Source organism: Lonchura striata, chromosome 5, assembly GCF_050655825.1.
Source record: "Lonchura striata isolate lonStrDom1 chromosome 5, ASM5065582v1, whole genome shotgun sequence".
NCBI classification, from domain to species: domain Eukaryota; kingdom Metazoa; phylum Chordata; class Aves; order Passeriformes; family Estrildidae; genus Lonchura; species Lonchura striata.
Window position 1 is genome coordinate 59,420,298 of NC_140707.1, and position 26,120 is coordinate 59,446,417.

The window sequence follows — 26,120 nt, forward strand, 5'->3', positions numbered from 1 at the left end:
TAAAAATGGCAACAAGTCTTAATGTCAACCAATATTATTGCTCATCTAATCTAATAATTATTATTAGATTACCATAATGATTTTAATTCCAATTATTTTAGTAATGCCCACCAATTTTATCAACAACAAAATATATTCCAGCTGTAACCTTCAGTCAAGAAATGAGAGAAAATGCTTGTTTCTCCAAAAGGCCTTTGCCAATTCTTGACACTATCAACCCTTGCATAATCCTCAATTCTTTATTTTTGCATCAAAGTCCTGGTCATTTAAACTGAAGTATTGATAGGATTCAGCTTTTGGTTTCTTGTGTCTCATACCTGCTAAATTCATACTGATCATGGCCCTCAAGCTTGAGAAGGTAGAAGTAAAAATTAAATTTGAAGTCCAATGAATCATTATAGATAAAGAAATAAATTTCAACCTTATTTAAAACCAATATAGCAAAGTAGTAGATCCCTATGAAACCAATTCTAACCTCTGAGAGTTACAATTGGCTGTAAATGTATAAAAGCACAATTCTACCTAAAACACTTTAGTAATCACCAACGAAAGCCCATTTCTCTGGATTTAACAAAAATATGGAAAATCAAATCCAGGCTTGTTGTTTATTTTAAATAGCTAAGAAAGAAACCTAGAAAACAAAACTGATTTTATTATGTACACCAACACAAACTAAAGAAATTACATTACATAGCAGTAAACACATACCCCTTCCAGCTCTGGGAAGTGCTCCAGAAATTGTGCCACATATGTCACAATTGACTGTTCATCAGGGGACTCCACCATGATATCTGTGGAGACAGACGTGAGGGGCTTGAGCACACACAGCTTTGAAATGCTCTTGCAGAGGAACAGATTGTCAGACATTTATCCTGACGTTATGGGCACAGAAATAACAGCTACAAACACTTCTTTTTTTTCTGACAGATAAGAGAGATGCACTTCACTGCTGATGGCACTTGACAGAGTTCTCAACATCCTATTCACATTCATTTTTTCCTATTTCCAAACACATACTGAACCCCGATCGGGGTTCCCTTTTCATTCACTTTTATTCTGCCATTTATGCTGTTATCACTAGACAGTTGGCTGTAGATGAGTGACAATCCAGAGGTTTATTTTTAGCAGGATAGCCCAGACTTCTAACAGGTAATGAAAGTGCAATTGTTCTTTCAATCATGACACCAGGGCCTAGCACCAGTCTAGTAGAGTTCAGTAAAAAGAACAACAAGAAATCAATTTTTACATATTTTATATACGCATACACACTTAGGTTTACATGTATAAATACTTATGTGTATATATGCACTGTAAAGGCAAAACTGGGAGATGCAGATGCATTTTAATGGGTATATCTCAATTTGGCTGGTATGGCAGCCTTGTACAGCTCGTCCTGGAGTGACATTTAGTCTCTGCAGCCTAGGTATTACAGAGCAGTACTAATACACTGATACTCCCCTCAGCACAACAATTAGTGCCCTCTAAGAATGCAGATGTCACAAAGCATCTAAGCATGAACTAGGACCCATGTACATAGCTAAAACCACTGTAGGATCTCTGACCTCAAGGAGCTTAGTAATATGACTGGAAGCATACAATTACAAGTCACTGACCGTTTTTATTTTTCTTATCAAAAAGCTCAGCACACTGATCCCATCATCAGCCTAATCACTGTGAGGTTTTTGGTATGTATCACAATGCAACATTCATGAATTCAGTGTAGTCTGAGTGTTACCCAACAAAGTTGATGTGTTTACCTTCTGGTTCAAGGAGCCGAGGGACACCCAGTTTATTCTGTGCTATGCTGAAAGCATCCTCCAGGTTTTCTCGTGCTGATTTCTCCAGTGCATGCTTCATGTCTACCAAAGTACAATCTATGGCTTTTATGACAGCTAAGAAAGCAAGGCCACTCCTCCAACTACTTGTGAAGTCCTGGACTGCAACGCCATACCTAAACAGAATTACATACATTTTACATGGGTGGTTTCTTACAAAATCCAAAGTAAAGGCATCATCATTTTCAGACTCCTTAAAACGTAAGGTTGCTGAGTAGCACTTGTCATATTTTAGATATTTTTGGATTTCAGCATCTAGAAATACATTCAGAAAACACATGGGTTCACAAACTGAATTAGTGTGGCTAACAGCTGACACCAACCTGCTTGTAGGAAGTAGTTAGTAAAAACAAAGCCCTTAAGAATTCAGCAACCACATTTAACATTCACAAAACCAAATGTCTCTGTGATTCCTGGTTCTGTTGCTCTCCAGAATTTTAATGCCATAGCTTGGGAAATCTTCCAAGATTTAAATATTTAAACACATAAGCATAAATGATTCACATTCCTGTGTACTTGGCCTTCTATAGCAGAAAATCTGCCAAATGCAAATGGTGTCAGCATATGCATAAACCACAAGAGTGTTAGATGCCCAAAGTTTTGGAGGAAAAACAACCATCAAACTTGCAATGGAATACAGCCCCAGAATAGAAAATTCTGCACAGATAGGATTACAATGATGCTATTATGTTTTAAATACTGCAGTTGCAATAACAATTTTCTCTTATTAGATCTTTTCAATTTGCACTCTTTGACTGGGCTGAAAAGTCTGGCATTTATTTCTCAGGTCCCCACTTTCTTTGTATCACCTATTAATAATGACATCAACATTATTTTGGACTAAATCTGTAGTTCCTCTATGGTCTGCACTGGCAGCAGTGAACTACAGATCTCAATGGGACAAGTTTATCTGCTCAATAAGTACCCTTAGCTTCACTGGAGACAGCCAAGGGATGATGTGGTCCACAGAAACAAGTATTTTAGATGTAAATTTTTGTCTTCAACACTAAACACAGAAAATTTGTGTTCAAAGGTAAGATATAAATCTAGAGACAAAAATGCCAGATATTCAGCTAACCAACCTGTATAAGTAACTTTGAGACATGCCCTCTTTAAAACTTTCTGCCAGTCACTACTTCAAATAACAATATATGTAAAATACACTCCAAGCATTTGAATGTGCATGAGACATCTTACACTACAGTTTTTTAACCTGACAGTAACTCTGCCAGGATAAAGCATTACTACACAAAATGCTTTGGTGAAAGAACCACTTTTTATTAAAGAGGATAAAGATGCCTTTTGTAGTGGAAATCCACTCAAATATTACAAGTTCAAGAGAAGTGACTTAAGTTTCACCCCCTCTTTAATACTGAGGAAGGAGGGAATCTGGTAGGGGCTCTGTCCTTCAAGGCATTCTGAAGTGCAAAGAGAAGCTCCCTTTGGGCTACTGCTTAATTTAAAAGGCTGTTGATAAAGTCTTTCAGTACATTTATTTTTTCAGTTCACCTCCTGGTTATACCTAACCTTTAGTCGGCAAAAGATGTCAAATAGACTGCATGAAAGCTGGGGTTTGGGGAGTAGAAAATGATCCTGTTTTAAACAGCCCCAAGCAGGTTAGTGCAAGTTAACATTTAACACTCAAAGTGTGGAGCCAGCAGTGGCCTTCAAGGTCAGATGGCTGCTGTAAACACATGGTCATACTGAAACACCCCCCTGCAGACACCCTGTGCTCCCCAGCTTCAAAAGCAGAAGCCACAGCACATGGTAACACACCCACGGGGCAGGACAGAGAAAAGACTCAGCTTCAAAGGGGCAGGTGGCAAGACACTGTTTTGGTCCAAGGTTTGTTAGCTTACTTTCTGGTTTTCCTCTGAACCCAGATTAGAAGGGCCCTGATGGCTTTCCGCTGATCCTTCACTGTAATGGACATGTTTCTCTCCACGCTGGGAGTGCTGGGGGATGTGTCTGATTCTGGACCACTGGGCCCAGAGGACAGGCTGGAGGAGGAGGAGTTCCTGTTGAGGTTGCCTGTAAGCTCCTTAATCTGTAATAAAAGGTGAAATACACAGTATTCTGCTTTATCACTGGCTGCATCATGCCCTTGTTTTCATGCAAACTTTAAAGATATCAGTGCCATAACTGAATTTTAAATGATAATTATAAACCTGTTTATTTTAATTCTCAACTTGTATTTTACAAGCATGACAGCCAGCAGCAGCCCAGGCAAAAGAAAGGGCAAGCTCCCAGTTCAGGCCAAACTGTGCAAATTAAACAAAAAGCAAAGAAACATGTCCTTGAAAGAAAAGTTAGTTTAGCTGAAATTGTTCTCTTCATAGAAATTGCTTGAGTGAAATATTTTTCATCAAGAAATGGTGACCTGCAGCAGCACTCCTGTCCTTGATCAGCACTGATATTTGAGATTGCTGCTTTTGGGTCGCCCCCCCACTCCCTGCCCACTGCTGCCAGGTTTTGGTCACACCACCTTTGCCTGTGAGTCTGCCTGGCCAAACTGGTTCTGAGCAGCACTGTTCAGCCTGAGGAGCTCAGCCAGGGACAGAAGCCCCAGTGCAACTTTGAGATCTTTTTTTTACCTTATAGCTATCTTTTAAATTCAGACCAAGAGAATGAAAGGGCCTCTCAGTCTTATGAGCACTGCAGAACCCTCCCTCCATCTCTCTCTGTCCATTAAAATTTGGGATTTTCTAGAAGGCAGTTTTCAAACTATGCATAGGTTAGGGAGCAACTTAAATCTAAGCCTGGGGATAAATCAATTTTCAGGCTCAAATACGTGTTATCAGTTCCAGGTCCTTTGAGATCTTTCATATGACCATGCATATCAGTTGTGAATTTTTGCTGTGTTGAGTCTCCAGAGAACAGTGATTCTAAATAGAACTTCCCACCACACTGGACCAAATCCAGTAATGGTTATTGAAAATAAACTGTGACCTGGAACCATACCCAAGACATTGGTTCAGATCCAGGGAATTTGGAACAGAACCTTGAGAAGGCACAGGAAAGAAGGGAAAGTAGTAATCTGAAGCTCTAATTCAGTTCCAAGTTAAATGAGGGCTTAAATTGTCTCCAATTTACATCAAAATAGGTCCAATGAAGTAAAATGAAAGCAGCTGCAAGTTTAAAATTAGTGTATATTAGGAGGGGAAAAGCTCAGATTTAGCATGATTAATTATGTTCTTTAGGATTAAAAACCAATTTAAAAATCAGAATTCAGCTGGAATAGTTGGATACCATGAAGACTGATTACTTATGGTTAAAGTATTCAAATTTTATTACCTGGAAAAACAAGATTATGTTCCATATTAGTCCAAGTACCAGAGAGGAATTGCCATCTGCTATTTCTGCTGCATCGATGCTAACAAGCTTTACCTGTAGAAGAGATCATAAATTCAGAGCAAAATTCAAAGCAGCAAGGTATATGCAAAAAATGCACTGAGACTACTGGATATGTCCATACCACTGCTGCCACTGACAGGCCAGCAAAAAAGCAATACTGCAATATTGTATTAATGAAAATTTGCCCTGATCACAATCACCCTTCTCCTTGAACTCCTACCTGAGACCCCCAGCATAGTCTGCAGAACACAAGTGAATTCAGTTCTGCATTTCTGGGACTACAAATGTGTTTCCTCCATACAAAAATGGAAGAGGATGGGGCCCCCTCCAGTGGACCCCACTCCTAAAAAGTAGAGAGCCATTTCTCATACAAAAATCTAAATCCTAGTAAGATCTACTTACTTCTTCTTTTCTATGCATCTCCTTTCTCCTTCCTTATCCCACCTTACCCAGCTTGTCAGAGTTCTGATTAAATCAGTTAGCAACGGATAGGGTTGCCTAATCCAAGCAAACTCTAGACTTTCCCACACTGAGGTTTTTTCCAGCTGATAACACCAGGATGTTATTCTCTTAGACAACACAGATTTGGTTTTGGCAAAGGTCACAGAGGGAGGAAACAGGGAAGCTGTCAGTGCTGCACATGGCACCCAGAGCGAGTTAAAGCCCAGCAGCCCATTTATCACTGAGAAATCCTGGACACAGTGAATCACTCAGCAGGGCTCTACCCTGCTGCCCCAGGTCCACAGACACTGCCAGGTTCCACCCACTGGGGTTTAATATCTAACCCTGAAGCTCTTGGCAGCCAAGGCATTTTGCCAACACTTGCATCACCACCCTTCACTAACCGGTTTGGTTAAACTGAAAAAAGGAAAGCAAAATAACTTTAGTAGTTTGCACAACATTTTCAGTCTTAGCAAGAAGACACCTCTAGTTGTTATATTTCAAGGATTAGATTTCTTGCTAGCTTCAAGGTATTTGGCATATCACTAAAATGGGGAGCAAGTCTCATTTAGCATTTCACTGCATAGTGTAAGCTCTGTCCTCTTACTGCTGCTTATGTTTGTCACCAAACCCAGAAGGGATATTCAGCTAGAAGATACTGACTGCTTATTTTTAAGGGAACAGGAAATCCAGAGGAAAGTAGTTTTTAGCCCTACTAATTAAAAATTCAAGGTTCCTTCTACCTGTTCCTTCTCCCTGGCCTTGCTGATTGAGGACCTAGTGAGGTCCTGGCAACCAGATATGCTTCAGCTTCAGCTCTGCCAAGTGCTGGTACCAACAGAGGGAAATAATCTCATCTGCCAGTGGGCCTTAGCTGGATTTTGGTAAAAAGCATCAACTGGGAAACTGTTAAGAAATATGGGAATATATAAAATATATTTCTTAGCAGTTCTACAGCAGGACATGTAGACATACACATTTAGGGCCAGATCAGCCCTACTGATGGAGTTTCCATAGGGAGGCTGGAATGCCTGGAAGTTACTGGACAACTTCTTGACCTTTCACATCCTCTCCTAGGGAAAAAGGCAAAGGATGTTAAACATCCCACACCTACAAAGTCACAAGAGATATGCTGAGACCTGATATCATTTTAATTCCTGCACTGGGGTTTGCAGCAACTCTTCTGCATGACAAGCACTGCTGCTGGAGCAGGAGCTAAGCTCAGTGCAGAGAAGCAGCAAAGTAACACCAGTTGCTGTTGGAGCATCCCATACAAGACAGGGTTTTGCACACACTGATCCCTCCTCAGCCATAAAGTTTAACCTTACTGGAATCGTTTATAGGAAATAGCCCAATGTCAGTTTACTCTTTCTGAAGGATCTAAGTATGCCATGTATATGAATTGTTACAGGGCTGGGGCTTCTCTTGACCCCATTACTCTCAACAACACACAGGCCACTTCCACAGGGTTTTGGAATAAATCCATCACAGGAGAAATAAAAAAAGGAATTAATCATTTCCAGCTACAAGGCCTGATCACACTTGGTCACTTATTACTGTAGGAAGTGATGGTAGTACAACACTGACTATGAGGGAAGTTATATCCCCGTAAGGCTTTGATTCCTGGAATCATGATTTTATATCATGTTCCCAAATTTCACTTTCTCTTGCTTTTGACTCATGATCAGCTGCTGCAGAAATCAGTTTACCAGATAAATACATTATTTCTATAAGTGAAAGTATTTGTGAGAAAAGAGTCATCTACCATCAGTGTAACTGAAGTAATGCCACTAAGACCCAGATCATAAAAATTATTTGCATTTCTTTTTATTTTCATTTAATCTTGGGTTTCTGATCCTTTAATCCCATTGAACTTTAACATATAAAATGAGCAAATAATCCTTGCTTTAGACTCTGTAGGTGTTCTTGTTGTGCATTTTTATGTGTCTTTTCAGCCTTGATGCTAAGGTAAATCACAGCCTCTTGAGCAGTACACTCCTCTTGCATACACGCAGCACATCAGATTAGCAACAATTACAACTTGCCACATACATCAAGAGAAAATATTAAGATCAGTCTTTGAAAATACTCACATTACTGTCCTCCAAGAACTTAAGTGCTTTGGCTATGTTGTTCAAACGAAAAATGCGATGGGTTGAAGATTTGTATTCATGCATCTGGAAAAAAGAAGTGCCACACTGTTTTTAAAACTGGTGGAATCATTCACCACATCATACAAAGCTTAAAACACTACAAGCACCGAGGCAAAATAAACCTAAGGAAATCTATATATGAAAAATTATTGCCATCTTTTGTGAGCAGTAAAATGCTTCAGCTACACGATTGTAGCAAAACAGGGTTAGCAACCAGCTTTCCTGCTCTCCAGATGTTACCATGCTCTTGGACCTGCCACACTGATTATTTATGTAATCACTCCCCAGCCATGTTCAGTCACAGGATCAGATTTCCCTGAAAATTCATAATAAAATATTTTCTTTTGTCTTGAATTAAATGAAATTATCCTAATTGCATGATCAATTTTAATAGCAGGCATAGGCAGGTGGGAGGCAAAAACCTTCACTTTGGCAGAAATGAAAGATTTTGCACGCCTGTCTCCCTGCAATTCCATTTTGGCATACTGTTGTTATCCTACATGTGCAGAAACAGCTAACAAGAAATGCAGCCAGATGATTTTACCCCCTTCTATCACCTATTCCCTGACCTCCCAAAGCACAGCCTAGGGTTTACCATAGCGTATCTCCCTCTTCAATTCATTTCAATGGCCCTCAATATGTGTGAATGCACATAGGGACACTACTACTTCTGCTGCAGCTCTGCCAACCTTGATGAATATTAGAACGTATTCTTGACTCTGAATGTGTGAGCACACATTCAGGGGCATTCCTGCTGCAGGAAATGCAGGTGGTCAGTCACTACAGAGCATCACCAGATGCATCTGCAGCGGTGAGACAGCTGCTCCTCTTACCCAGGTGTGGTAGCCACACACAGGAAGAGTTCTGATGACAGGAGTGATGGAGAAAGAAAATATTAAAGTCAACTGGGCATTTATATTTGCATTGGGTGTTCCATTTCTGATATGTGGAACTTTACACAGCTCTTACAAAGAAAGGAAGAGAGAAGAATTTTCTGGTTAGTAAAGCTTTGTCCTGCTGATTTAGACCGTATTATCCTGACCTGAGTCAGGATACCAGAATGAAACTCAAGACCTACAGCAGGCATCAGAAGAGCTACCGAGTGTAATAATGATCTTAGACAAAACAGAAACAGAACTTGGGGATTAAAAAAATGATACAGCAAATATGTGTTTTCTTGGTAATGTAACTTGGGTAATCTCCAAATGGAATGTGTGAGCATTAAAGTATTAAAGCCTTAAAAAGCCTCAGGAGTAGGAACATTAACACTGATCTCACACCATTTACACCTCATTGTCATATTTCCTTGAAATATACATTATAGCTCAGGACACCCACCTGTAACATAAGGAAATTTCAACAAAGTTGCTGAAATTTTTACTACATTATGCAAGACATGGGCCCAAATTCACCCTTATTCCTTGGATATCCAGGCACTGTTGCTTATAACATATTGAGCTCCTAGGTATGGAGGCTTCTCCCTCTCTGTACCTACCAGCTTTTGTCCTGACAGGACTTCCAGGAGTGCCATCAAGATTTTTCCATCTTGTATATCAATAAACAAGTCTTTCACTTTCAAAGGAGGCTTGCACTGTGAAGAAAAGAAACCAGGTAGTTTTTAAAACACTGCTTTTTGATAAATCATCATGATTTCAGAGAGATGGAAGGAGAATTTTACAAGACAGAGATACAAGAAGTAAATCACAGCCTGCTGCAAGAAAGAGTTGATTGTTCCTCACATCAGTGGCAATTCTGTCCTATGAATGCTGGAGCTAAAACTGAAAGTAGACAAAGACTTTTCCCAGATTTCTCATAACAGAATCTAACCCTAAATACTCTGCCTAAGAAATAACCAGGCAGGGGTTGGGTGTTGATCCCTCAGACTAAGACATGTCCAGCAGATGCAAATACCACTTTGTGCAGAAATAAGCCCATGATCCAGCCAGCCACAATGTCCCTTCTCATGTGAAAAGCTTCTGGCGATGCCATTCTCTATCCCAGCATTTTCTAAGTACTTTAAAAAGCAACTTGTGTCTCTTTTCTCACCAAACTCCTCCAAAGGGAACCATCTCCTCACTTCACTACAGTGTTGGTAGGTGTGTGCAGTTCAAGGCACACAGCCAAATCAGCTCAGCCCTTAGGGGTAGTCCCAGCTGCAGCAATTACAGTCTGCTCAGGTGCCACTCACTCACGTGTCCCTAAAGAGCCCAATCTTTTCATCTTTGGTTTGGCAACGCACTTGTGTTTGATTCAGCACTGCTCCTGGCAACTGGGACCACACATTTTCATTACCAGTCTTTAGTCTAGCCAAGAGACTAAACAATGCTCCATGAAAGAAAGCAAAGTATCTTTCCTTTCAAAATTAAATAATTTGTCTGAAAGACTAAAATCCAAACACTTTCTATTATTTCAGTACTTAAAGCAAGAACAAACAGAACTTGAAAATTCACACTACTCCAAATTATCCCATGATCAGCAGAGCCAGATCATCTCAAGAGATGACCCAAGTAGGATCACACTAGAAGTCTCCTGAAGAAATACAAGAAGACTTCACTGCTGCCTCTGAAAAACAGAAGCCCCTCTGCAAGAAGTGCATCTTTGAGAATAAAGGCAGAAGACACCTTTCTCAGTGAGTCTCCTCAGGGAATCACCTGTAATTAGGGACAGCTTTCAGTGAAGCTGTCATTGTTTACATATTTTCATTGTTTATTACACCACTTCCAGGAAATACAATATTAAAGCAAAAGGCTTTCACCCTTTGTCCAGAAAAGATTTCTATTTGTTGAATCAGAGAGGAAAAAAAAAAAATTGTATGCACTCCAGAGAAAGCTGACCTGCCCACAAAGCTTCTAAGACTTCATATGCCAGGCACACCAGAATTAACAGCACCCTTTCAGCCTTTTTCCTTCTGTAAATCAAAGACCTTCTTTGCAGTCACATATTTGACAACCCTTTCTGACGAGTTCCAAAACTGCAGTTCATTTAAAGCCCTAGAGCCTGATTCACTAAGGCATCATGTAACACTGTCTTCATTCTGAGAGGCCTTTGGGAGCAATTGCTAGTCAAAACACTTCCAAGTAGCCTTATTCTGATCTTCCAGTGAGATTTAAGAGGATCCCTTTATGCCTTCAAAAACACTCACTGCAGTGTAGTGGACTTAAGCAACGATATATGTGATGCCTTTCTTCTAAATCCCCTTGACTGTGTCTGGAATGCAATCACCTCTCAAGAGCTACTAAACTGAGAGCCAGCCCAAACCTAGTCCCTCTCTGTACTTTTTGAAATTTTGCTATGCATACTAAAGCATTGTGAAGCTCAGTCACCAGTCTGAGTAGATCAGGAAGCTGATCTCATTCCTTGATCCTGCACTAAGCACTGCTGCTGTCTCAGTAATATCAGGATGGTTTTTTTCTCTTTTCAACCGCAACACCATAAAAAAAGTCTCTGTATGACAGACTACTCCAGAGGTAGTACTTAGCTACTACCCATAAGAACAGTATCTTAGGTTTAAGAGCCATATTATAGTGTCATTAAGAAACAATTACAACTTAAAAGATATGATGTCCAAACATGAGCCCTCTGATGTTAGTGGATATGTGAAGATCCCATCATATTGCCCACAATAACATGAGTGACAAAGAATTACTGTTTTCTATCTTCAGATCTGCACTGAACACAGGTTCTGAAGAAGAGCTTTCTTTAGCCATGATTCCTCAGATGTTCAAACTTCCAGTTCAGGGAAGAACACAGACATCATCACCTCAGAGCTTGAACCATATTTGATTTTATGTGGGTGCATTCTATGGAAAAATTCTACCCTCATGGTAACAGGCAATGGCATTAAAGATTTAAATGAACCTGAGATGATAAATGTCAGACCAGTATTCATTGTGCCTGGAAATGAGTTTAATTAATCCAAAAACAGGCTTTGAACTTCCACTCATTCTCCTTTAAATGTGTACATATGTAAACTTTGTTTCTAAATTTTAACTACTTTAGAGGAGTTAACTACACTCTGTCTATGGCTATATTCTTGCATCCCGATATCAAGACTGTTTGTCAGTCTTACCTTTCCCAAATGCAGGTTTATCCATCTGGTAAAGGTCCTCTTCTGTACATTTTCGCGTTCGACTAGAAATATCAGAAACAAAAACAGCACTTAACTTTCCAGAAGAGGGAAAACTCGCAGTAAATTTTAGAAACTGATGCACAAAAGAGTTATAATTCATGAGAACTAGGTGAATAAAACAAATATATTCTAAATCAGGAGATATAAGGTCCAGTTTCAGTGTTTTATTCAATTTCTTTGACCAGACATGAGCTATACATTTGTAGATGCATTTAAAAGGCAGGAGGAAGGACTTTCTTCGTTTTGCAATCTTGAGTGTTCAGCTTCTGAGAGGTGAACATTTATGTGCTGTGCACAGCTCTCCAGTGTTGTCACCCTCTGAGCAGGCAGCTTGACCTTTCGATGTCAATTTACAGGATTATTGCTCTGACAGCCTCATGCAAAGTGGGCTGCCGTGGATTCCAATGTATTTGCATGCACAGGGAAACAGGACCAACACAACCATTTTGTCTTCATTCTTATCAATGGAAAAGCCCCATGAAATCCCATCTTCCCAGTCTCCTAACTAGTGCATTTATAATCAAAATTCCAAGTCCCCAGACTGAAGAATCATTTTATTTATATTGCAATAAGACTAGGAGTGCTTGTTCCTTGCCAGAAGTGCTGTGCACAGGGTGCTGTGCAAACAGCTCTTGGGCCAGCTGAAGAGTTTTTAATCACATCTGCCATTTCCTGAATCCATTTCCATAGTGAACTATGGCAAGAGTGTAAGGGGAATCATATTACTGACCAGCTTTCATTTACCTTCTAATATAAAAAAGTAAACCATATATTTAATATAAATGAAGTAGACTGTCAAAGCAATATTTCACTTTAAAGACAATTATTCTCAAGAGGTTACCAAGTTTCACTTGAATTAAGGAAATCTGGCAATTTATGAACAAAACCCATTAAAACTAGTTACATGCTAGTATTTCAATTTACTCATAGAGCATATCAAATATATTTTAAAACCATTTTGTGTTTCTTCAGCCCTACAAAAACCTATCTACTGGGAAATCACATTCTGAAAAAGTCTGGGTTGCTTTTACTGGTCGAACTGATTACAGACCAAGCAGTAGCTTCTGTAAATCAAATTTTAATATTGTTCTTTTTGATCATTTTAACCAAAGGGTCAGCAGCCTCTAATCATATGTATAACTGTTTTCCGTATTTTGATGCAGTGGAAAAGAGCTTTTCAGCATAAAGTACATCTGACACTGATGTCCATTCAGGCCTTTTAAGTCGTCTTATTCCATAAAACCTGATTTTCTCCAAGATTGGTTAAAAAAAGACATTACCCTTTAAGTGCTTTAGAAAACATAGAAAATGCCAAACTAATTATTGCTGTTGGCTTTTCTTTTAAAATGTCGTAGAAGAATGTGCAAAGATTTGAAACAGCTATCTACAAATGAAACTGTAAATTATATTAGGACTCCAGAGTGTCTGTAAAACACCCACAGCATTTACCACCTACAAATCTCAAAGTACAATAAACTGAGAGATGTGTCACATATTTCTTGGGCTTTGCTTTCTTCAGCACCTCAGCTTCAGCGCTGGGTTTCCATGCACTCACTCCCACAGCTGAAGTGCTGTGTGTCACCCAGGGTGTAACTTTGGTGATCGAGCTGTTAAAATTAACCTTTGACAGTGGGTGGAGGTTAAGCCAGAATTGTTCCCAGACATAGTTCTTTCTGTTCAAACAGGTGTATACAGAACAGACAGAGGAGCTAGCAGCAGACAACAGGGCCACCTATTAAACTTTCTGAAATGTTGAGGAATGCTTGGATGGCTTTAGTGCCAGGCTTCAAAGAAGAAAATGGAGACTTATCAAAATGGGCTGGATATACAGATTTCCAGTGTCAACCAAAATCAAAAAGGAAACACAGAAAGGTTCACAGGAGCAAATACAGTGTTTTCTGGTCTCATCAGAGGCTTGGTTTCTTGTATTTTTCACCAGTAACTTTGGCAATCTTCACTTTCAGTGTAAATAAGGATGAAAAAGAGAGCTGTGTTTATTTACAGATCATCCATAAAACTGAGCACACACTGGCTCCTAATTTTGCTGCAGAAATTCTGCCATGATGCAAATCAGGAGTTGCACATATGCCTCAAAGGGTGGGTGAGCCAAGCTGGTATGACTGCTTTGGGAAGCTCACATACCAAACATTAAAAAAGGCACATTCAGGAAAGCACTTGCATACACAGACAGGCTTCTGAGATGAATTTGTCTCTATGGCAAACATCTTCTTTCCAGGAAGAGTGATGACCCCAGAATGGGCACTATTTGATTCTGTAAAATTCTAAAGCAACAGTAACTGGAAGGGGAAGAGGAAAGCAGAGGAAATGTGTTTATAAAATCCCTAAGGCACACAAACCCCTAATACAGTCCATATGCTCAATGGCAGATTTAATGGGAAAAATTCAGCACAGGTATTTACTGGTGTGTACCTTTAAGTGCTATTCTGTTGTGGACCTCCCAGTTTCAGTACAGCCCCTCCTCTCCACAATCTTTTCATTTAACATGATTGTAGAAACTCTATAAACTTTATGCAGTTTCTATAAATTAAATAAAATATTTTTTCTCCTTCACACCCCATATTATATGAAAGTGAAGAAAATAATTCAAGCCCAAAGTTCCTATACATATGTATATAGTTTACTAAAACTGCACTGTGGTTACTGGGCAGCTCGAGAGCAATAACACTATTATAAAATAATAATCACACCCACCATATGGCTAGCCTGTAAACGAATCCTATACTGGAAAAGAAGGATGCCTGCTGTGAGGGTTGAATTGAAAGATGTAATGCTGAAAGGTAAAAAGTCAGGAATGGCCTTTTTGATTTAGCTCACCTCAGACCTTGATGTAAGAGAAAAATTACAGAGGCAAATTCTGACTGCTCACAGAAGCTGGGTCTTCCACACTCTTCCAGTAAGCCCAGCTACAGCATGCTTTCACAGAAGGGTGCAAGAGGCACAGTGTTTGTATCAAAGGCATGGGTAGGGCACTGACAGGCATTGACTGCAGTAATTTAGAGGGAAAGAAGCCACTGGAGAAGAAAAAGGTGTACTGTTAGGATTGGGTGTACCCTATTGTATAACCCACACAGTTCTCTGCCCCACAACTGTGTCCTAGAGGATGGCAGCATTTGGCAGAATTTGGCTCAGCCCCAATAACTGCACCCTAGTCAGTATTCAATATTCACAAAGATATACTGCTTCATAAAATCTTATGGCAAAGGCAACTAATTCCTCTAAGAATGAAACTAAGCTAGCTCAAAAACCACTTGGGCAAAATTCAAGGTTAAGCTGCTAATGCACAAGGGAGTTTGGCTGCTTTCCTGTGTGGCACTATTTCCTTCCCCATCAGTCTAGAAATTCCTCAGGCATTTGCTAATGCCATTTCTCCCCCTCCCAAATCTCCTCAAAGGTCACTACTGTTTGCATCACCTGCAGGAAGCCAATCCCTCAGAGCCTCTATGTTCAACAGCGAATTGGAGATAGCAAATATTGATTTGCTTCTAAATACTATTTATTCTGTTGTTGTAGAACCAGTTATGAATAATCCTCTGAGGCACACCACCATGGGGCTGGGCACTTCAAGGAACTATGAAACATGGAAGCTGATTTGAGTAGAACACTTGTCAGTGTATAATTACATAGTTTCAGGAAACTGCTTGATTTGCATGCACGGATATTACTCCCAAAGCAAAGTAGAAGGTCACTTAAATTTGTTTCCAAACCTATTAGCATTTCATCTAGGATATCATCATCAAATGACATTAAAACCTTCACAACAGGCCAAGCTGGCTTGTAGGTCCACTTACAACTTACCTTATGGACATCTTGCCAAATTCCAGTTTTGTTATGAACACAAAATTCACCTTCCTTCTTTCTACCACAAGTTCAGCCTCTATGGATACACTCACTAATAGCAAGAAGCAAGTCTTCAAGATGGAAATGCTGGTGTTGGCCATCTAACTGTGACAGAGGATGCTTCCACCACCCTTGGCTTCAGAGGCAAAAACTTGCCAGGATAATTGCCCCATATTCACTTCGTAAGTACCCAGTGGCCCCCACAGAACCTGTTCATAATGTGCATGGCTCTGGATGTATCTCAGCATTTGCCAATGCCTTTGATCAGGAGAAAATGACACTTCTTATTACACAACAGAAATAGATGGGGAAATGTATGATAATTAAATACTACAGCCTAACTCCAAAGTGGAACGTGGTTCAGACACCCTAAGTCCTGGGAAGTGCAAATTCCTCTCCTTCTGCCCTCCTCACCCCCAAACTCATGTTCACAGAGTTAAGCAGTCAATCAGTCTCTAATGAACACACACTGAGCAATCCACTTTTGAACGCCAGGCCTATAAATAAAATGAGAACTGGATTTTAAACTGGGCTCCATGGTGTTCCTTCACTGTGACACAGCCTAGATATTTCTGATTACCAGGCATCATACTCACAAATCTGAATGCTTTTTTCTCTGCAAACCATGTTCACAAAGGAAGCCAGACTGACATCTTAGAAAATGGATTTTACCTAAAAATGCTCATTTGAGATGCTGATAGATGCAAGTAATTGCCTATGGGCAAGTAAAGATCATGCCATTAGTTAGAGTACATGGTCAGGCACTAGATGCAGGATGCTGATGATAGATGCCAGATACGGACACCCCTAAGGAAGTACGGATCCTTGTCCAGGAGACCTTCTGCTGTTCAAATACAATGCATGGGACAAAGGTCAGGTGCACAGCCCAAGGACAGAGCACATGTAAGCAACACATCTGGCATGGGGAGGATGATTAAAGGTGTACTGTAACAGAAGTAAAAGGGGGGTGAGCAAAAGAGACTGGGTGCGGGGGTAGCAACTGACAGTAAAAAAAACTGCAGAGTTTAAGATTAAATGTGTAAGCTAGGACAGGGAAAAGTGCAATTAAATTTTGTACTTTTGTTTCATGTCAACACAGAGTTACATTAAACACATTGAACTATGGATGCTCAGAGACATAATTTCTATTAAATGTTTTCGCTAGAGGATTAAAAAAATAGCTCAAAACATTCCTCTCATGTATATGGTGCAGTCCAGCAACAGGGCTCTGTGAACACTCAGTACTTGCACATAAAAATCTCCATATTTGTAGAAGTGTGAATTTTAAAGGCACAATCAAAATATAAGGAAAATTTTAGCCAAATTGCCCACAAAATTAATTTTATAAGCTTATGAATTCCTGTGAATTCTTATTTTCCTTGTGCTTAAGAAACCCCCAAACAGCTTAGAAGATTAATATAAAATTTCTGTTTGATCTATACAGGGATTGAAGGCTTTGTTGCGTACCATATGCCAATTTGATGTAATCTGGAGCACATGAAATATTAAATCTTAAAAACTCTGGTTTTCTAAAGCAAACATTAACTACACTATATAACATGAGTCTGCTCTCAAGTTACTTCTTATGAACAGGGCCTCTAAGCCCTCCAGATGAAGTTGTTAAGTTAATTGTTTGTTGAAACTGGCCCATTTATTAGGGTCCTTATTAAATTTCTATGGCAGGTGTTGAAAGCTTGAGGCTTTTTCATTCCATCAAAGTTGCAGAGTCCAAGTCTTATTGGTTCAAAATTCTTTAAAACTCAGGTTGGTGCTGCAGAACACAAACATTGTAAGATCCCAAGCATTACATTTTCATTAGCTGCAGCTAAACAGGTTTCTTTTGGACTTCAGTGTCTGGTTATGGCAAAATAATTACTGCTGCAATTGGTATATTAAGATTACATGCACCAGGCAAATATTACAAGATGAATATGAGATTTCTAAAAAACTCTTACTGCTTCAATCCTCATAATGTCTGAGACAGATGTTTCTCTTACCAAAGAATTAGATGAATTTACTTGTAAATCCTACATAATATATTACTATTAGAGTTTATCAAAATAGCTTCCAATAAGAGGGATTTATATTTTCCCTTGAAAACTAATTTAGTAGTGGCAGATGGTAAAGATTCCCCTCCACATACCCTTCAACCACAAAGCAAACATCATTGTTCACATTACTCTTTATATACATGTGAAATGTTATTGAACAGAATAACAAAATTTCTCATTTACATACCAGGAATGTTATGAAACAAAATCTGACAAGGTTAAAAAAGAGAAATGCAATTCTGTTCTGAACACTGAATGAAACAGACGTTAATGTTTACCATGAAGATAGCTGGGCCCAAATAAAGTCTTAACTAGGTTAAATTCAACAGGTTTGAAATTGATCTAAAAAGTGACTTAAGTGTTCATCCAGCAAGGGGCTTTCAGGCTGTGCAGAACAACTCTTGTGGTTTATTACACACTGTTCAAGGACCATAATACCCCCTTCTGTGTATGAAGTGAAACTGGATTTGCTGTTACCAGCAATTGCCATTAGGAGAAATGCAACAACAATGAATAACGCTGTGGTTCAAGAGTAGTTCCTTGCCCAGTTCATGATGTTCCAGTGCTGTTTGCTGCAGTACTGGCTTCTCCAAATGGTTCACCTCCTGGCACTGCTGATGCTTCTTGAAGGGACTGAGGTCCCCAGCTCTGCAGTGGGCAAAATATCCCATCCCTGTCATTGCTGGCATATTGAATTCTGCTTTAAACACAAAGGTTAACTTCAATTTCAACCTCTTGCACTTTTTCTACCCACTTGAGTATATTCGGTCAGCTTCTCTGTACTTGCTCAAAAATAAAATCAGGAGTACTCTTCTGAAACGAAGAAAATCATAATTATCACATTCAGCCAGGCACCAGTTAGCCCTGTCTTCTTATCAGTTAGAGAAATGGCTCTTGAATAAACTTCACATTGGCATGGTTTTACCAGCACAGACCTTTCCCTCTCACATGGAGAAGGAGGTCCCACAGCCATATCAGTATCTGCACCAGTATCTCTGTATCACCTCTAAGTGATCCCTGGCAAGATCCCCATTCTCATCCTTTGGCATCTAAAATGAAAAATATATTATCCTCCAGAAACCATCCTACATCCAGCAAGTAAAGACTAGTCACAGAGTCCAGTCCATTCTATCTCTGCTCTGCATTCACCTTTACTTGTTATGGTAAATCTAGAAAGCTTAAACTGTGAAACATTCCTTATTCTTCTTCTTTTTTTTTTTTTTTTCATTTCTAGAGAGGAAAAAAATTCCTTTTGTCTGGCTAAGTTTGTTGAGACATCAAACTCTGAAATGCAGTAAGATATTCTGCAATACATCAGATCTGACAACAGTGCTAAAGCCTGAATAATTTGAGATGAGCAAAGAAGCCAAACAAAACCCCTATTATGTGTCAGGGTTATTCTTGACACTCAGAATCAGATGAGAACTAGCACGTGCCCAGAGTCCCACTGTTTCCTATATTTGTCAGTTAATGTTAACAGGTTGATGGTTAACTGTATTTTTATGCATTTGAAACCACTGTAATTAAATCTACAAGTAGAATGAAGAAAACACAGGAGCAGGGGACTGGCAACACATCCACTTTCCACAGAGGAGTCCCAGGCAGTTTCCTGAGCTTCTTTAGACAAATCAGTCTTTAACACAAAATTTGAACTCTCCCTGTTATTAACCAGGATCTTTAAAGCACTACAGGATAGTACAGAAAGGCTGAGAAGACAACTGCCAGAGGTGTATAATTTTCTTTACCTGTGGGAAACTTAAAGGACAGTAGTTTCATTTTCTAAAATCAGGTAAGGAAAGGCAACCATGAATATGTCACAGAACTACCTTGCAAAAGTCCTGAAATCACAAAGAATTGCTTGTTGGAGTGCCTGTGGATTCTGGATTTCTCTCTTCTGCTTCCCCCACTGTCCCCAAACAACTTGAGATTACCTGGCCAAGTAATCATTATCCAAACCAAGGAATGCTTACAAAGCCTTCTGGACACCACAGCACTAGAAGTTCAGATGTAAAACTTAGTTATGTGTTTGCAGGACTGAAAGAGCAGTAGTAAGAGCCAGAAAGAGTAACTCAGTGCAGGACCGCCAAAACCTACGGGTGCGCTCAAGAAATGGAGCAGCCCTGTGTGGATGTGCAGAATCCAGAGCCACGCTGCCTACTGCCCCTATCCCACTTATTCTTCCTTTTAATGTCTCTTATCAAAGCCAATAAGCATCACAGAAGGAATAGAGTGAGGAGCATGGTAATCAGGTGAATATTAGAGACAAGCAGAAACACATACAACTCTAAGAGCAAAAGATAGAAGAGATTTACGGAGATTAATATTTATGAGAGAAAAACCCACTGGCTTTGGAGGAACAAGCAGATGCTTTGTTCATTGTGGGCCAGACACATGATCTGAAGTAGAGGGTACAAACCTCTTTTGGAGGGACAGAGAGGAACACAAAACCTAAAACAGTGTAAGAGGTGGGAGCTACACTATATAAGGTGCTGTACTGCAGGGCAAGACAACCACCATTCCAAAATGGATGAAAGCAGAACATAGGCTGCCAGAATTAGATTAAAATGGATAAAAAGCTGAACTACAGTAGAAATCCTTTTTAAGATGCATTTTATAAAATGCAAGAGCCTAGCACTGTCCGGTACATACTCCTGAGGAGTTGCCATTTGACAGAAATGACCTGTTGGGAGGTATTCCAGGAGGCTTCAAGAGAGTTACTCCTGCTTTTCCAGAAAGGGTGGCTGCCACAGAAGTTGCAGGCAGACTAAGGATGGCAGAATTCTGTGTTCAGTGAAGTCAGTCTCCCCCACAAGATCCCAAGCCTGGCCCCTCTGGCACTAACACAGGCTTTGTGGGCAGCACAGCAGAAAGCCTGGTCCCCTCTGCGCCCTGGTGAGCACTGCTTTAGGCAGCATGGGGAACATGAACTGCAGCTCCTGGGTATTCTTCTGGGTGATGCTATCCAGCTACCAAAAGTGAGCAGGGAAATTATTTTTCTGAAATCAGCAGCAGTCTTTCCTTTGTTCTAGCAGGCTCTAAGACCAGGTTATAATGTATCAACATATTTCAGAAATAGTATTGCCACAGCTTACCAATTAATCAAAGCTAGAAGGTATCAGGCAAAAATCTTGGACTGGGTTTGGATTAAGGCCTGTAGTAACACTCAGAATCCCAGTTTTTCCTGAGTCTCCCAGAATGTGGAAATGCAGCCCTCAAGTGACTGACTGATGCTGTTAATGGAGCTCCACATTTTTAGCCATATGCCTGAAGGCAGGTTTGAACAAATCTGCAAGGATGAAAACCCAAGGAAGAGCAATGCGTGTTTGAGCTCTCTTGTTCTGAGGATCCAACAGTAAAATAGTACCATTTTATGGCATTAACCAATGCCATCCATAACACAGCACAGTGAGCTGTAGACACTTCATGAATTTTCAACACTGACATTGACATGCCTCCTCACTTTGCTATTAAATTGCTCACCTGTAGCTTCCAGGACAGCCACCACCTCTCTACCTTACTAATTTTTGCAACTATTTTCCAAATATAAAATGAGAACATGGCAGAAACCATGACAATTCACATGCTGTCCTTCATAGCCAAAACATGGAACATCCACTCAGAAGGAAAGGCAAATGTAAAATAATTTGGATTTAAGTGCCAAGCAAATATCTGTGTTGTTTAAGGACATTTACAAAGACAAAATTTACCAGAGAGACATTCCTCATGTAAAGTATTACCCACAGCAAGAAAAATCTTCTTTAAAGCAAAAATGCCCATTAGTACATAACTATACTGTGTGTTTGCACTGTACCTTCAACCCCATCAGCTCTGTCATTATCCTTATCAGACTTTTTCATCCCTGCGGACAAGACAAGGCAGTGTCTTCTGGTACAAAGAAGCAAATGGGAGTAGCAAGAACTTCAGGGACCAATTATCATGCAAGCAACAAGCCCTTCCTTTAATAGAATCTGCAGTGTTCATATGGCATCATTACATCTTTCCAAAAGCCAAGTTTAAAATTATAAAAAAAAAAGCTCATGGAAAGAACACGTATTTCATTGCTTTGAACTGTGTCCAGCGTGCGTAACGATCCCTCCTGAGATGTGTTCAAGAGATACACTTCAAAAGGGGACGTGAGCCATTTATTTGTTATATTAGCTTGTACTCAGATGAAGTTAATCTGATATTCCACAGAAAGGCAGACCTATAGTTCCTAGCAGAGGAATAAAGGAATCTTGGCATGAGAGGGAGGGCCAGCACAAGGGCAGGGTCAAGCCACATTTTGGCAGCAGAGCTGGCCTACTGTGTACAGCAGCCCTTGGGCCAAGAGCACTTAAATATACAAACACTATCACATGAGCTCACTCCTGCTCCCCTTGTTGCACTGCCTTGCATCTCACCCTGAGCCCTAACAACAAGATTATGGTCAGTGCATGTTCCTCCTGGCTTTTCATCCATTTGCCATATCAAATCAGGAATGCTGTGCAATGGGAATAACACAGAGCATGAGGGCTGACAGCATTCCTGCTGCTGTAGGAGTCAGAAGAGCTTTAATCAGTCAGCTTATGTTCTGCCTCTTTTTCCTCTGACAGGCACACCTGGCAATTTCAGCCCAGAGGAATGTTGGTATGTGCTGAATACGGTTAATAGGTGATACCTCCACCTTCTTTAGGCCTCCAGTTACCTTTAGAGCTGGAACGTGCATGCTCCCTAACAGGAAAACATCAGTACCTTAGCCTCCATTGTTCTTCAACCATAGGAAATGAGATGGATGGATGGATGGATGGATGGATGGATGGATGGATGGATGGATGGATGGATGGCAGAAGAGGATACCAATGCTGTCAGGACCACACACTCCAGTTCCTTATGGCAATCATTAAGGAGCTGAACAATCCAGTGAAATAGGAAAAGACACCAAAAGCATAAGGAAGACTGCACTGCACACAGGCCCTGATGTCTGAACACCTTGTCACCACCACTGAGATCAGGTGAGCTAGTACAAGCACGGGCATTGGCACTGCGGGTGAATGGGATGACGAAATCTCCTCCCTCAGGCCCTGTCTGTGCTCAGACAGAGATTTCAAAGCTGTTTTAAGACTGTTTGTATGTGACTTGCACAAGATTCTTTTATAAAAAGCCCAGGTATCTCACAGAGCTGTGCTAGAGCCAGCACAGAGCCATTCTGCCTTTGCATGTGCTTTCAGCTGAGAAGCTTTTGCAGATGGTCATGGTCCTGTGCAGCAACCAGGGCCTTGCCTGGCTCATCCACCCTGCAGCGGCTTCGTTGTGAGAGCCTGCTTTGAAGTCGAGAAGTTTAACTCTTGTGAGGAGTTTCTACTCTTTACAGCTGTATGAAAGGACTTAAACAAAACATTTCAGAAATATGAGATATGACTCATGGATTTTGAGAGCCAGGTTTACATAACTCCATTGTGTGTCATTTTGAGATCATGGAAAGACATTATTAAGTATTCCAAGGACTCTGACAGGCTTGAAGAGTGCATGGCAATGAGCACCATCAAAGCACTTGCAGCACCCATAGTACAAGCAAAGTCAGATCAGAGAATTAAGTAATCATGACTAAAACATGATCATACAGTCAGCTCCCCTCAGAATTAGAAACACAATGAAATCTTCATAGAGAAAAAAAATCAGGAATGCAACAAACCAATTACAGCCTGTTGCATGGCAACAGGGAAACACCAACTCTTTAAGCAAAAGATGCTACTTTGAAACTGAGGTATCATTAAAAAAAATAAAATTAATCTCAATGCAAAACAGCATTTAGATTCTGCTGCAAAATATTGCTAGGAAGGTCATGGATACCAGAGTATGACCTCTATCAAAAAAATCCTATGTAAGGTATGTCAAGGAGAAGGCTCAAAGTCTTAAATGCCTCTGGGAATTCCTTTCAGGCCTTGGGTAAATTTTCATACTCTGTGCTTCTGAATCTGTAACAGTGCAATCATTCACACTTTGAAGCTAACTTGAAATTGAACCCACAAACACTGGCTGCAAAGTCAGGCCCCAATGTTTAGCAAATAAAGAATTCATAAGATTACTTTCATGATTCATCTATCTACCAATACCAAAACTGCTAATCAATAACATCATTTGCACAGCCAAGAGAGGAATGCCAAGAGGATACAACAGTGTGCCTCTCTTGTGCTGGCTTTGTTTACACCTGTATATTGACCCCAGTGCAGTAAAGTTGTAAAGACAAAAACCTATTTTACCTACTAACCCTGGAAGTTACTGATACTGAATGTCACAGAGGAGAAAATGTTACAACTGAACTTCATCACCAGGCCATTCACCTTGTTCACCAAGATGACATTCATAAGAAAGTCACCAGAAAAGTCAGGATGGGAATTTTGTTTTAGTGTAACTTCACAGACACTTTTCATGGTTACCCTTTAGTTTATTTTTTTCCATTAATAATTATGATTGCAATTTAGCTTTAAGAATGGCTTTGAAAATATAACTTCTCTAGTTCAGTTTATTTCTACAGCTGCAGAATTACATTGTTTAACTTTTTTTCTTAAGTGGATTTCCTTTGGCTTTGGCTCCCATTTAATAAAGTGACGAGTTTACAGAAAACAGCCTTTGCAGTTTCAGTGGATTAGTAGGGTAAAGCCTAACTTGATTGAAAAATAACTTCACTCCATGTTGCTTTACTGCCAGTCAGCTCACACTATTGCCTACAGCTGTGTCTGGCTGCCAGACCAGTAATTTCACTTTTTGTTTGTTTTCAAATGGTCAGCAACAGCCACACCAATAACATGAACACTCTTCATTTTCTGTGGTGTGTGCAGAGTAGATGGGAATCCTCTAAGTGGAGACACATTGTCAGAAGAGAGCTTTGCTGCTCTGCTGGAGATCAGCAGTTGATAAATGCAAAGAAAGCATGTATGGACCAAAGAAAGCAATATAATTACTTACAATTCCATGCCAGATGAAACACGTGGGTGGCAATTAAGTACAAAAAGCTCGTCAGAAATCCCTAAGCACATAATTTAATCAGGATTTGATGGAGATCAGCAGTTGATAAATGCAAAGAAAGCATGTATGGACCAAAGAAAGCAATATAATTACTTACAATTCCATGCCAGATGAAACACGTGGGTGGCAATTAAGTACAAAAAGCTCGTCAGAAATCCCTAAGCACATAATTTAATCAGGATTTGATGCTATGACACCACAACACACAGCACACCTCTTTAAGGTCTGCAGAGCCTTCATTCCTCACTCAGGTCACATCCTGCAGCGTTCTGGGCACAGCTGTGTCTCATAGAAGCTCTTCCTCAACAGCACCCACAGCTCAAGAAAAGCATCAGGATTTAGCTTTTATTTGTTTTCTAAAACAAACAGATTTAATCTGCATATCATTTCATTATAAATAAAATAATAAATAATAGTTACTCTGTTCTTTCAACATTGGGAAGGTTTAATTTTATAGCTGTTTTTGTAGGATGGTCACATTAAATCTCACATATGTAAGCAAACAAAGACACTCTGACATTAGCAGATGAGAAGAAAGGACCATGGGTCATTCAAATTCCCAAGACAAATCTTTTCCTCTCCTATCTTGGCCAGAAAAATAAAAAAAATTAAGATAACTGGTGGCTTTTACAAATGTCAGTATTGGCTCATATTTCTCTGCTGGAAAAACAATAATCAATTTATTTACTTCTATGACTATTAAGCATAGGATTTTAAAGCTTAATTTTATAAATCCTTTCACTTAGACACTTTCAGCCAACTCTCTCCATTAAAAAAAAAAAAAATCTAAAAAGATACAATCAGGTATAGAAATACAACTATATACCAAAGGACATATTTTTGTCACAGACAACATGAAGAGAAATAAAAACTTTGAGTTTATGAACAGATTAAAATTTTCAAAATAATGACAAAAAGTACTTAGACAAGTTCATAGTATTTACAATTTCAACAGAGATCTCCTTGCATAAAGAACATAAACTTTGCCCACTAAGTGAGATACATCAGTCTTCTAGGGAACTTCACTGGTAAGGAAGCTGCCAAGGGGTTAAGAGATTAAAACACCTGGATTCAGAAGGAATTCCCAGTCAAAGGAAAAACTCTACTGGTATAAACTGACCCTTTTCCTTGGATTTTTAGACACTTATGAAATTGATCCATGCAATTTCGGGGTCAAACATAAGAAATTATCACTACACTGATTTTACAAACAAGTTACATTTGATTGATTTGTCTGATGTCATACAAGAAGCCAAGTTACATCTCAAGCCTTGCTCTTTTAAATCACACTTTG

At 39.7% G+C, this 26,120-nt stretch overlaps 1 protein-coding gene across 3 annotated transcripts in view; it reads right to left on the reverse strand.

Annotated features, from left to right (window-relative positions):
* CLMN (calmin) overlaps positions 1–26,120 on the reverse strand; it is a 69,266-nt gene that overhangs the window by 7,355 nt on the left and 35,791 nt on the right. For 2 of the 3 annotated variants that reach the window (XM_021549674.4, XM_085580682.1), the window contains exons 2-8: positions 11,853–11,914; positions 9,279–9,374; positions 7,724–7,807; positions 5,130–5,222; positions 3,695–3,882; positions 1,758–1,951; positions 709–791 (exon numbers count right to left, since the gene is read on the reverse strand). In XM_021549674.4, the coding sequence (XP_021405349.3) occupies positions 709–791; positions 1,758–1,951; positions 3,695–3,882; positions 5,130–5,222; positions 7,724–7,807; positions 9,279–9,374; positions 11,853–11,914 (800 nt within the window). Of the gene's footprint in view, positions 1–708; positions 792–1,757; positions 1,952–3,694; positions 3,883–5,129; positions 5,223–5,591; positions 5,695–7,723; positions 7,808–9,278; positions 9,375–11,852; positions 11,915–26,120 lie in introns of those variants that run through there. The other variant, XM_077783975.2, reaches the window with a different exon arrangement.